Below are 13,633 nucleotides of genomic sequence, written 5' to 3'. Positions count from 1 at the left end.
GTCACGCACAGAAACCTTGCACACTGAGTCCGATGCGTATTAATTAATCCGTTGCGAAAAAATTCGCAAAACAGTACTAAATGGAGTCTTCAAGCAGTGAGGATGATTTTGTTGTCCTCTCGCTTCTTAAAAAGAGAAAAAGAAAGGAAATATTGAGTCCATCCAATCCTGAGATATAGAGAGGAAGGAGAGTTCCATCTCCTTATTAAGGAGCATCGGGATTATCATGGGCGATTCAACGTTTACTTCAGGATGTCGGTGGCTCAGTTTGATGCTTTGCTAGCGATACTAGAGCCACATATTAAAAAGAAGACCGCCAATTTCTGTGAACTCTGTGTGCAAGGATCTTTACGGTGCTTTGTGCTGCGAGACGAAGTGGATGAACTTGACAATCGCCATTCTGGATTTTGGCGTTCGCTTGTACGGAGGCTCTGAATTGTCAAAACACCTCTCAAAATGCTTGCTACGGATGCGAAAAATTTTATGACGGACGAAAGTTTCGGCGGCAGCGCGTAAAGGTGATTGACACAACGTGAGGTCGTATTTATTTTTCAACGTGCGAAAATTTCGGACTTAGTGTGCAATAGCCTTTCATTTTTTTGAGCCTCTATGTATTTTTGACAATATTTTTAAATGGATTATAAAATGACATAAGGGTGAATAATTGATGACAGAATTGTTAATTTTAGATGAAATATTCCTTAAATAATATGTAGCTTAATGCAGCTCAGCTAAAAAAAATCTAATATTATTAGGGAAGTGTGAATTTGTTGATGAATGTCATCCTGTGTGGTAGATTGGCATGAAATGTGGCATTGTTTGCAGACTGCTGCTGCTTCATTTACCACTTTAGTTGTGTCTATATACAAATTCCATATTTCACTTGTACTTCACATTATCGCTATTTGCTGCACATCACACCAAGTAAGCTGACAAACTGTTGTCAGGTAACAAAATCTGTGAAATACTGATATATTTTTGGCAAATTTTGGCTTCACTGTGATATTAGCAGTATAACACGTCGTCTACAGTGTCGTTCTTTTGTTTCCCTTACAGTATCATTTGCATACGCAAACAAGTACACAAGAACCCAAACAAGTATAGATTCTCACACACGCTAAGGGATAGAACTAGCAGATAGTCTTCAAGGCACAAGGTTTCACTAGTCACTTTCTCCTGGGGTTAATTAAACAGACAAGTTGGTGTCAGAGAGGCAGAAAAGCTCAGACCGTGAGCAAACTTTAAAACAATTCATCTCACATCGGACAAAAGTTGAACACACTGCAGTGCAATTCGCTGCAAAGCGAGCAGATCAGTTTTCCAACTCTCAATCAAAGTACTTTATCTCTCTTTTTACAGAAATGCTCATTCAACACTTTATCCTAAAGTCATCTCTCACTGTTAGACTCAAATCCCTCTCGCCGCCTGTCTGTGCTTCCTTCTGACAAGGTTACGCAGAACAAAAAGGAAACCAACTCGTACTCTCTACTGAGAAGAGAAAAGAAGGCATGAAAGAGCATGAGAACAAGAATGAGGTTGAGTACTTGAGCAAGAGAAAACATGCAAGACAGAGTAATATTGACAACATTAAAGCAACACAGAAAAGAGGACAGGAGAAGCATAAAGGACAAAGGCAAATCAAAGGAAAAAAGATGCAGCAAAGGACATTTTGGCTCAAACAGCCCCTATCACTATTTAATGCACTCATAAATCCATTACTTAAGGCAAAGCAGAGACTAAGTGGACTTGTACTGTCCTGCTCTGATTACCCTCCCATCAATAGCAGTGATATGGAGGACGGAGAGAGCAGAAGGGAGGCAGAGCCCTGCTGGAGCCTTGGACCCAGTGTGTCCTAGTTGGCCCCACTCTAATCAATGCTCCGGGTGATGACACCAATCACTGCCTGCCAGCGCGACAGCCCTGCTAATTCTAATGGCTATTGATTAGCTCAATGCTAAGCACGGTATGTCCAAAACTCCAAAAATGCTGCCTTATCATGTAGTATCCTGAGGGAGGAACAGAATGTACTGTCTACTGTGATGCCTCCATCTGTTTGATTTCTGAAGGCTGCATAGATGTTTCCGCCACTATCTGTGATACCCCATAATCCCGTGTGTGCAATTTGGTGACTGAAAGAATAAAAATGCTGTCTGATGAAAGAAGTTTTTTTTTTTTCATGATTCTATTTTTACAGAGAAATAAGCATTGTAGACATTAAACAGCCTCTTTGTTATCTATAAATTTGAATATATTTTAAAAAGTTATTTCTGTAATGGTAAAGCTAGATTTTCAGCAGCTATTACTTCAGTCTTCAGTGTCATATGACCCTTCAAAAATCATTCTAATATGCTGATTTGGTGCTCAAAATCATTTCTTATTATCAATGTTGAAAACAGGTTTGTTGAAATAGTGATTTTTTTTTTCAGGATTCTCTGATGAATAGAAAATTCAAAAGAACTGCTTTTATTTAATATAGAAATCTGAGTAACACTTTATTTTAAGGTGTCCTTGTTACACGTTACATGTACTTGAACATGTACTAATATAATAACAATTAATTATGCATAATTACATGCAAGTAACCCTAAGCCAAACCCTAATCCTAACCCTAACCATATAGTAAATACATGTAGTTAATTAATATACATTTAAGGGCCCCACTTTATATTAAGTGGCCTTAACTACTATGTACTTACATCAAAAATTAAGTACAATGTACTTATTGTGTTCATATTGTATTGCAAAACACTTTTGCTGCTATTGAGGTGGGATACGGGTCAGGTTAGGGACAGGTTTGTTGGTATGGGTAGGTTTAAGGGTGGGTTAAGGTGTAAGGGATGGGTCAACTGTGTAATTATAAATGTAATTACAGAGATTAATTACAGATGTAATTACATGCAGGTATTTTTAAAATATAAGTACAATGTAAAAACATGTATGTACACAATAAGTGCATTGTACCAAATTATTAATTTAAATGTAAGTACATAGTTGTTAAGGCCACTTAATATAAAGTGGGTCCCATTTAAGTAATATTTCAATATCAATTTAATACCTCCCTTCTGAATAAAAGCCTTAATTTCTTTTTAAAAAATCATACTGACCTCAAATCTTCCAGCGGTAGTGTACGAGGCATTGTTAATAGAGTGTGTTTTGACGTTTTGAGGGTGTTTATGTGCATGCTCAGTGGAGCAGGACTATAAGGGGCCATGCAAAGATGCTGATAGAAGAACACAGAAGAGATAAGAAAACAGGTAGGGATGAAGCAACACTCGATTTCATCAGACTAAAGGGTTTACATGGCATTTTAAAAAAATTAATTGTTTTAGTCCTGAAGCTGAAGAATATAGAATAAAAAACAGAATGGAGTGTATAAAGAACAAAAGAACACCAGACAAATGAAACTAGACAAAATAAACTGAAAGCATGTAGTTCAATATCTGCTTCGGTACCTGGAGCGCTGAACTGTCGTACTGATGTGGCTCTGGTCTTGTCATAGACTCTGGTGAGAGAACAGCCTTTAGGGACAGTCCACGCACTGGACCTGCTGTCTCTCTCCTCCGCTGTGTCATACACTTCCATGTGTGGTGGCCGCTCTGTCAGGTTCTTACTGTAATGACTCAGGCCATACTGCGCTATCTGGATAGCATAGAAATACCCTTGAGGGCCCCACTGGGTGGACAAAGGTACTCCTGTAGGGAGGAACCAGGTAAAGAGATATTAGAGACTGGGTGTTAAACTGAAGAGAAGAGTAACAAATATATATATATATATATATATATATATATATATATGTACACTACCAGTCAAAAGTGCGGGTAAGATATGGCACATGGAGTGAGGGGGCACAGTAACAAATATATATATATATATATATATATATATATATATATATGTACACTACCATTCAGAAGTGTGGAGTTAGTATGATTGACAGTATGATGAACAAAGTCCCTAAAATCCCCCTTAAAATGCTATAAACGTAAACATAACTAACTATAAACATAAACAACTATAAACATAAATGTTCATTACATAGCTGAAATGATAAAAAAAATGCTAAATAATTATTCCTCTGAGTAATGCAGGTTATTAGCATTTAGACCCCAGTTTCTTTTTGGTTGCCAAGCAACATAGCAACTTACCACATTAACACAAAATTAAAAAATCACAAGCATTCATACACAGATTGTTTACCTTGGTCATTTTTGGCTTCAAATTTGAAGAATTTTGAAAATTCAAACATTTCACATTTGTGTTTTAGCATGTCATCCATTCATACTGATATATCTTTATAGCATTTATACTGATGTAGCTTTATAGCATTTTATAGCTTTTAATGTGGAGTCTTTTTTGTTTTTAACTCAAGTGTGATAATGTGAAGCAGTGGTTTCTGCATGGATGTCATCTTCATTCATTATACATAATCTTGTTTCTGGATTCATGACTTTTACACAATTTAGATCAGACACACAATCCAGAGTACACAGCGACAAGTGAAAACATATAAACCTTCAATTAGCCAGAGATATACAAAAGACTAGTGAACACTGGGAGGATAAAGCCACTGAAGCCCCTAAGCAAATAGCCTTGGTCTGTAAGTTGTGCTTTCGGAGTTACAGTTCACCAGGCTTTCATTCGCCCCCTTTCTATCCTTTTTTTTTTTTTTACCACAGCTCATCTAATCTACAGCCTGGAATGACAATAATCAAGCCACAGGCAAAACACTGCGACTGCGCTGCTGGTTTATAGCGGGTTTGAAAGGATGTATTCACAAACATACACATAAAAAAAAACACATGCAGGGTTAAACATAGACATAACAAGGCAATATAGATGACAAACACACCAATGAGACTGCCTCCCGCTTTCCAGGACGCACACATACACATGCTGGCTCTTTTCCACTCCGTGGTACGACACGGCTCGGCATGGCACGGCACGGTTCGGCTCGGCACGGTTTGCGTTTCCACTGCAGTTCAGTACCAGTATCAGGAGAGTTTACACGTCACGTTTTGGTAACGGTAAGGTTCACTTGGAACCCCAACCGAGGTGGTACTAAAAAAAGTACCAGGTACCAGGTACTGTACCCAGTGGAAAACCCCCAAAAAGTGAACCGTACCGAGCCGTACCGTGCCGTACCATGCAGTGGAAAAGCGTCATCAGGATCATCATCCTGTATCAGGAGGCAGACGGGCGCTGTGGAGGCGCTCCCTGGCCTAGATACTATTCAGAGCACTCTGATCCTCTGCTGGAGGAGACGCCATCCCTCAAACTGAAGGAGGAGGAAAAAGGAGCTCTCTTTCACTGTCACCCTCCGTACTCATCTCCTTTTCATTCCTTTTTATTCTCTCTCCCTCCTTCAGCGGAGACTGATGAGTCTGTCCGCTGTCTCTGATAATAGGCTCTCTGCTCTAACACACTGCCGCAGGCTCATGTGGGTTATTACCTCTGAGCTCAACACACTGTTTTTGTGCCTCTGACGCTTGGGATGAAAACAAGGGGAACAGAACCTCTAATTAATCTTTGTTTTGGGTGAGCAACACCTTTCAAAAAATGGCCATATTTCTTACTACAGTGAATTAAACCTTCTGAGGCGATCAAAGCTGTTTTCTGTTGGCATAATAATATTGACCGTTAAAAATACATGCTAATTGATCCAACACTGACAGATACCAGCAGGTCGCACGACCTTCATACCAGCACCGTAACATTCCTTGAACACTGGACTCAAGCCTGTTCTTAAATGTTACACTTGTGTTTTGAGGTAGCGCTTGCTTTAATTTTCCATGGTTACTGGAGGAGGCAATGCTTCAAACCTCAGATGATTCCCTACAGGCTCCTTCATTCCTACACGGTCATTACTGCTACAGAGCTTCTCTGTAGCGTGCAGAACACAGAGCGGCTCCATGTAAACAGACTCAGAGTAATGGACTGGCTCTTGGTTATGGAGGACAAGAGGCTAGAAAGGAAACAAAAGTAGGGGACTGCTACGAACTCCTTTGCTTTTGTGCTGCCACAGACATTGAGAATTTCATCTCAACTCACAGACAACCCAATTTTTCCACCTGCCACAGAAGATTATGGTATGAATGTGCCTCTTTGTGGTGCTACAAAAAAAGGGGGTCCTTTGAATGCACACACAAAACAAGGTCTGCATGTTTTAAAAGCTTTCACCAGAAAAGACTCGAAAGTGGTTTAATCCTGAATGCTGATCAATGACTTTGCAAAGAGTGAAAGCTTACTGTAGAATGCTCTCCGTTTTTGAGCAAGGTGAGCAATGGTTGGTTTACACCAAGGGTCACCAGACTTGGTCCTGGAGGGCCAGTGTCCTACAGAGTTCAGCTCCAACCCCAACCAAACATACCAGAACCAGCTAATTAAGGTCTTACTAGGCATAGAAACTCACAGGCAGGTGTTTTGAGGCAAGTTGGAGCTAAACTCTGCAGGACAAGTTTGGTGACCCCTGGTTTACAATGCTTGTCGTTGGTTACGCCGACGTACACTCACACGTGCAAAAAAAACAGATTCGGCCTGATTGGAATTAGTTTCATATTCATTTAATTAAAAAATTCTTCCACTTTGTTTGGCATTAGTATCCTGTGAAGCACTGCGAAATGCTTCACCGTCTTCAGTGAATAGTAATGAAGTTGTGGTTTGGAAGGCATTCTTTATACTCAAGTATTGATCAGACTGACCTCATTTTCAATACTTCCTTAAGAAGTGATTACTTCATTACCCAGTCTCATTATAAAAGAATATAGAAGAGCGAATGGCACTGAGCGACTCTCTATTCTCTTTAGAGAGCATCACAAACTTTGTATTATGGTGGTGTTAGCCTGATGTGATCCAAGAACTGGAGTGAGACTGGGATCAGAGTTCTGCTCTATCAGTGTGATGGCTCAAACAGGGCACTTAACCCCGTCTGCTGAAGGGCGGTTCTTGCAAAGAGATAGAGAGGTGGAGAGAAGAGTGAGCCAGCAGGAAATGGTTGAAAGTAATCTGTCAGGGCAGTGAAACAGTGATGGATCACTGACACAGCGGAGAGAAAAATGCAGTTTCTGGACAGTAAAACGCCTCTGAAGGACATAACCGAGACCACCATAATCAGCTTTTTCCTGTCAAGGAGTGTCATCTCGGAGTTCATTTTAAAATGCTTGTCATTTAGGTTCCTTAACAAAAAATTAAATGATTTTGCTTTAATTTGGTTTTGCTTTTCCTCATTGACATTCACCAGAAGACACATGGGAGTCTGAGTGCAAAATTATTCTCCATTACATTTAAGGTCATCAAATCAGCTCTTGTGATTCAGTTCTTGGCTGAATCAATCCCACTTTCATTTGCTTAATGTATAGTCCATTGAGGGTGCATTACTCACTAAGAACCAGACGTAGATCATTCGAGCCTGGCTTCCAGGAAACTCCTCTCGGACTGCACTAAATGACTATTAAAGGCCACTAACAAGTTGTGTTAGAAATTAGGCAGGTCGCTTTGCCTCTCACTTCTCCCAGTGTGCCACAATTAAGTGCTACTTTAATGTGAGATGTATTTAGGTGAATCTTGATGATGAGGGAGAAAGTAACCGTGTGAGACACATTAGGAGAGCCAGTTATGAGTAGTCCCAGGCACAATCCGCTAATTTTTCTCGCATTTTCTGCTCTAATTATGAGGGAAAAACCAACAGAATGGATTTAAACATTGTAAAATGGCCAACAGAGCTAAGAATACTAGATTTTTATTGGTAGCTGAATACATACTGATGACAGTGTGGACTGAAAGAACAGTCCATACAACTTAAGACAACCTAACCTATTGAACACCAGCTATTAACGTTCATCTCAGGTGGACCAAAATAAAGTTTCAGTAACTAAACTTGGTTAAATGAACTTGGTATGCTCTTCAGTGTGTTGCGTTTTTTGACAAATTCAACCAGTCATGGTGAAGTTCTTTGGTAACAAGTTGCCTCTCGATATTTTAGCCAAACCAGTGTTGCATATTGCAACTCTAGCATAATTTTTGGTGAAGTGTGTTAACACTGTTGACATGTTTATCCACATTATGTGCATGACATAATGTGGAAACAGTCAAAACGCATCTTTAAAGTCAAATAAACAAATGATCCAGAACCAAGAAATCTTTTTTGGAGGGGTTTCATTCGAATACAATTTTTTTTTTTTTTTGCCAAACCTTTGGTGCATCACTATTGCACTTTTGATGCATGTTTAAAGACACAAGTTAATACCAGGTGTAAACTGCATTTACTTGTGTTTGAGCACCTCTGTATAGCTTTACTAAGCAACCATTATCAGAGAAGATCGATCAGAAGTGAAGAGGTGTAACCATTACCACATAACTCACCTTCCACTCCACTGATGCACTTGACTCTGTCACGCACCTCCACGTTATACCCCTCAAAAGACATGAAGACTCCGCTGGGATGGTACGGCTCTCTCTGGGCGTATACTTTGGAGTAACTGTGCGAAAACTCGAATCGATCGTAGCCGTCGTACTGTACCACCTTGCCGTACACCTCAAAGTACTTCTCCATCCAGCTGAAGGGCAGGTATACCTCGCTGCCTTCTCGGCGGCCCTTAATGGTGGCATCGTCATTGATCAGGCAGTCGATCTCTTCGTAGCGCACTCCGCCGACCACAGGTGGAGGTTCTGGGGGCTGGGGCTGCTGCGGATGGCTGTCTATTTTTGGGCTGGGAGGGGGCTGGGGGTGCCGGGGCAGGAAGCGCAGCGCTTTCTCGCTCGTACACTTGTTCCACAGAACGACCGTGAGCAGAGAGAGGAGAGCGCAGATCACTATCAAGGTCTTGTAGTGAACACGGGCTGCCAGACAACGCATCATCACTGCTTACCTATGACACAAACACACAAATATACATTAAAAATGCATTCTATGAAAGACCTATTGGCTGATCTGAAATAACAGGCAAACATGCAATTACATATTTATACTCCCCACACTACACCAGTGACATTTCAGATCTAAGCTGTCGAGTAATCAGTAAACCAGTCAGAGGAAATTTTATGCATACCTACATGGAATTAATCAGAGTTTAAAAGGTCTAATCAATATTTTTCCCTCTGCATGAATAATCAACCGAAGCATTAAAGAAATTCAATATCTGTCTGGGTGACTGCATACACTGTTTTGCATATTGCTTCTAAAACTCATAGCAGCAGAGGAAAAGCTAATTTTTTTTGTTCAACTACATATTTATGGTATAACGTGGCATTTGACCAAAAAACAAGCACAATGGAGCCCGTTTATGGATTTTCTAAAACAGGAACATTTATTTTTGCATGTTACTTATATTATGTTAGCATTATTTATACTATTATAGTATTTCTTTTGAAATAGCTTTTATTTTCATATTTTTAGTTTTCATTTTAATTTTAGTTTAGGTTTTAGTAATTTTGTTGTGCTTTTGTCATTTTATTAGTTTTTCGTTTTTTTTATTTTTCAAGTTATTTTTCAGTCATTTTTATGGTATTTTTATTTAGCTTAGACTAGGGTTGTAACGGTATGAGATTTTCACAGTATGATAATCGTCTCAGAAAATATCAGTTTCACGGTTTCATGGTATATATTAAACAATCATTCTTATCAGTAACAATTACTCTTAAAAGAATAAGAACAAGTTATTTGAGTGAACAAATTATTATTTAATAATTATATAAATTTAATAATTATATAAATTATCACAACAAACGTGAAACCATTTTAATGAAAATATTGAAGTCTCCCTTCTGAAAATAAATAAATAAATTTAAAAAAACTATTAAAAAATAAAGCTATACACCTTATGTATATCTATATCACACTTTAACATTTTAATTAATGTTTCAAAATGTTATCAAAAGAAAATTTAACAGCTTTTATTTAGGCAAAGTTCTTCACAACAGAGGTATACTAAGTTAAAACATGGACAAACATGATAGTCCTTAAAAATAATGTTTAAATAAATTCATTATTATAAAGAATATTATTGTTGTAATTATAACTTTGAAGTACATTGGACAATGCTAATATATTTGTCATAATTTCAAGTTAAATCTAACTTATATTTTGATGGGTTGTAGTGGACCTTTGCGTTTCAGAGTGTATTTGACAATGTTTTTTTTTCAAATAAAACTAGGAAATGTTTAAGTTTTCTCTCAGAGCAGCTCTGCTGATGTTCATGTTTATGTAGACTCTGAAAACACCATTAGTGTCATGCGTAATTTCAATGTGTAGTAGATAAAACGGCACCACTCAGAGACATGCAGAAACAAGCAGATTATTTATATAGCAGTCTCTTCGCACTTCACAGACACATATCATACCTACTTTTGACTTATCCATCCATCAGATTGCACGTTTTACGTGACATCCTCGTTCTACTGTAAAGTCCATGTTCACAACTGCACTGATTCCCTCTGCATCACGGAAATCATACGGCCTTAATTTTTTACTTTTTATAAATGTGACACACCTTCATCTGCACGGAGGGATGGTGTCCGCAAATATGAGCGAACATGTTAGATGTATTGCCTGCTTTTGCAGCCACTTTGCGTCCACATTTCTTGCAAATTGGATCCTTCCTCAAGGACAACCCCGCGTTCGTTTTTTTATATCCAAAGTATTCCCATACTGCAGATTTTAACTTTTTTTCTGCAGGGATGGAGATTAGATATAATCTCGGTCTCTGTCATTTTCTCCACTGTACGTGCGTGTAAGCAGCCAAGCGAATGAAGAGTGAAGCAGCAGAGTGGAAATAAGTTGCATATATGCGGGTGAGGTTTTTTTTTTCTTCATTAATAAAAAAAAAAAAAAACATAGCAAATGTTTACGGTATGATAACCATTCATGTTCAAACCGTGATAGACCGTCATACTGGTATATCGTTACAACCCTACTTTAGACAAGGCAACTTAAATTCTAATTTTGTTCTAATTTATGTTCTAATTTTGCACAAAAAAAAAAATCATTAAATATTTAGGTAATTTTTATTTTATTTTACAAAGAAAATGACTATAATAGTTTTAGTTAACTAAAAACTTTGTTAAAACTGTGGGATTTAGTCAACGTTTCCATTGAAGAAAAATCATTATATCACAAAAGCAATTTGGGAATAAAAATTGAGATGTCTGATATTCATCTTCTTGAAATGAACTATTCAGGTCACACAATTTTTTTAAACTGCCCATCTAGGAATTTATTTGGTAAATGTGTTTCCACTACAGTTTATATGCACGTGTTCTTACTAAGAAAAAAAAATCCACCAAAAAAAGCATAGGAGTTTTTTTTTGTTTGTTTTTTTGTGTGCACTTTGGAAACTAGTCTCATTTAGTTTTTTCCATTCATCATTTTTGATGCAATAGCTCAAACCCTGCATAAAAAATATGGATGCAAACCCTGCTGGCAGTTTATGCAATGACTACTGTTCTTACAATAGTCATAAGCAAAACAGAAAAGACATATCTTTCCTCTTTTCACAAATCATATTCTGCTGATGCGGTTTCTGTACTAGGGAGAGAATCACATTAACTTTGTAAACTTAGCTCATAACGTGAAATCAGCAGCCTCTCACTCATATCATCTCTTCTCTCTTTGGCATGTTATCTTCCTCGCAAAGAATAAAAATCAATAAGCAGAACAGCACTGCCTCTCACTACAGCTAATTACTGTGCTGGGTTTGGCATGGACAACACGCCAATGCCATCATTAGCAGTCCACACCACTGTGAATCTAAAGCGAAGTCTAAGGTCAACGGAGAACGAAAACGCATCAATCCATCAACCCAAACAAAGTGCCACATAGTGCCAAACACTCCATATTTAACGAACTGAGCGGAAAGGACCCAGGCATGATGAATGGTAGAGGTACGTACACGCCTTTAGCCTGCCCTACATATGTATTAGGTGGAAACCTGATTTCATACACTTCTGAAATATTCACTGCTACGGAAGATCAGGGCAATTCTTTCGAATTATTCTTTCTTCTAATCTTCCCGTTTAATCCTCTTTGCAGAGTTTGCACTTGTTTCACAGACCTGCGCTCCATCTCTTTCTAATCTCTCCCCCCTTTACTTCGTCTTCCCCATGTCGACTGTTCAGAGCATGCGGAGGAGAGCAGCGTCTGACTGCACCGTGAAAGATAAGCAGCTCATCTCGTTTGCAGAGGCTATAAATAATTTGATCTTTGTGGCTTTCGCAGGCTGAGTTCAGATGCCGTTACTCTGAGATTCAGGGACATGCTCGGAAAGTGCCATCTGAATCCTAACGTAGAGCACCTGATCAAGCCTCACTGATGGAGCATCTGGATCAGGCGGCCCACCGCAGTGCAGGGTGCATCTGTGTACAAGGATAATTTGCATTCAAATCCACTAATAGGCAAGAGATATGGCTGAGCTCTGTATAATCCAGAGATCAAACTAAAAACAGGAGGAACACGGGTGTAATCCCTTCTCTGAACAAGTGGCACAGCAGACTTAAAGGAAGAGCACACTACGTCCTAGAGAGCATCATACCATGCTAGATTTTAAAAAATGGCTTTTCGTAGAGAGGCTTACGGCTGGTAATAGGAGTCAGAGATGAAAGCGGTTTAACAATGTGCTGTCCCCACAGCTACAGCTGTGGCCGATCAGCTCCTATGAGGAAAGCAGGGTTCAGCTGACTTATTAAACTCAGTGCTCTCGAAAACTGAATTCAAAACAAGCACATCCATCTCAGTAGAGCTCTCCCCATCAGAATGCGCTTAGCGCTGTCTCAGTCGCCGAGACGACCTGACGCTGGCCACGCCCCCTCTGCATCCTCATCACGTTGATTCATGAGCTGTTCTTTCATCTAATGCAGGCTGCTATCGATTCACCACATCTTCAGTTGTTTCCTGCTACCTGGATCAGGACCTCAACACCCACAGCTGCCCTGGCCAATCCAAACACAGCTGTAACTATAATCTTGTCACTGTATCTCATACCATAATTAATCAACGTAACTGCTCGTTCAAATAAAAAAAAAAATCTCTTGCCATTAGTCTGAAATTATTGCAAAGGCAGCTTAACATTAAGTAACATTTGAGTTACAAGCAAGACTCAAAAGAGATAAATAAATAATTTTATTTAGATTTATAACATAGTTATGACTAAATTCACTATGTAATAAAAAAATATATTCTTGTATAATATAATTAATTTATAGTTAACATTGTTATACTACTACTACTAATAATAATAATAATAATAATAAGCTCAAGGTCAATCAACAGGAAAATTACCACATTCAATTTCATTCAAGTACATACATCTTAGGTATGTACATATTATGCACTAATTTTTGGGCAACCGGAATTAATCCAATTCAAAGATCTGCAATGTGATTCACATATTTGTTTACATCTGTATCACATTTATTTCAAGCAAGACTTCAGCACATACATAAGTTGCTATGTTCAGAACAGGAGAAAGCCACAGTAATAATGTCACTGGAGCTACCGCGACTATAATTTTAGCAAATATTTAGTATAATATTCAGTCTTATCAACTGACCAGCTTGTAAAACGTAACGTATATAAACATCCGCATATTTGTATGATGTAAAGCGTATGTAAAACATATGCATCATGGCTCTGCACATGAAATGT

At 38.5% G+C, this 13,633-nt stretch overlaps 1 protein-coding gene across 2 annotated transcripts in view; it reads right to left on the bottom strand.

Annotated features, from left to right (window-relative positions):
* Positions 1-13,633, bottom strand: part of LOC107740438 (D-glucuronyl C5-epimerase-like) — a 53,941-nt gene that overhangs the window by 4,791 nt on the left and 35,517 nt on the right. For both annotated transcript variants that reach the window (XM_016552878.1, XM_016552879.1), the window contains 2 exons: positions 8,359-8,864; positions 3,453-3,692 (listed from right to left, as the gene is read on the bottom strand). In XM_016552878.1, coding sequence (XP_016408364.1) covers positions 3,453-3,692; positions 8,359-8,854 — 736 coding nt within the window. In that variant the 5' untranslated portion in view covers positions 8,855-8,864. The remainder of the gene's footprint in view (positions 1-3,452; positions 3,693-8,358; positions 8,865-13,633) is intronic.

This window comes from Sinocyclocheilus rhinocerous, unplaced genomic scaffold, assembly GCF_001515625.1.
Source record: "Sinocyclocheilus rhinocerous isolate Xijiao unplaced genomic scaffold, SAMN03320098_v1.1 scaffold225, whole genome shotgun sequence".
Classification (NCBI taxonomy): Eukaryota; Metazoa; Chordata; class Actinopteri; order Cypriniformes; family Cyprinidae; genus Sinocyclocheilus; species Sinocyclocheilus rhinocerous.
The sequence above is the reverse complement of the archived record's forward strand: the minus strand, read 5'-3'. Positions and strand labels throughout refer to the sequence as shown.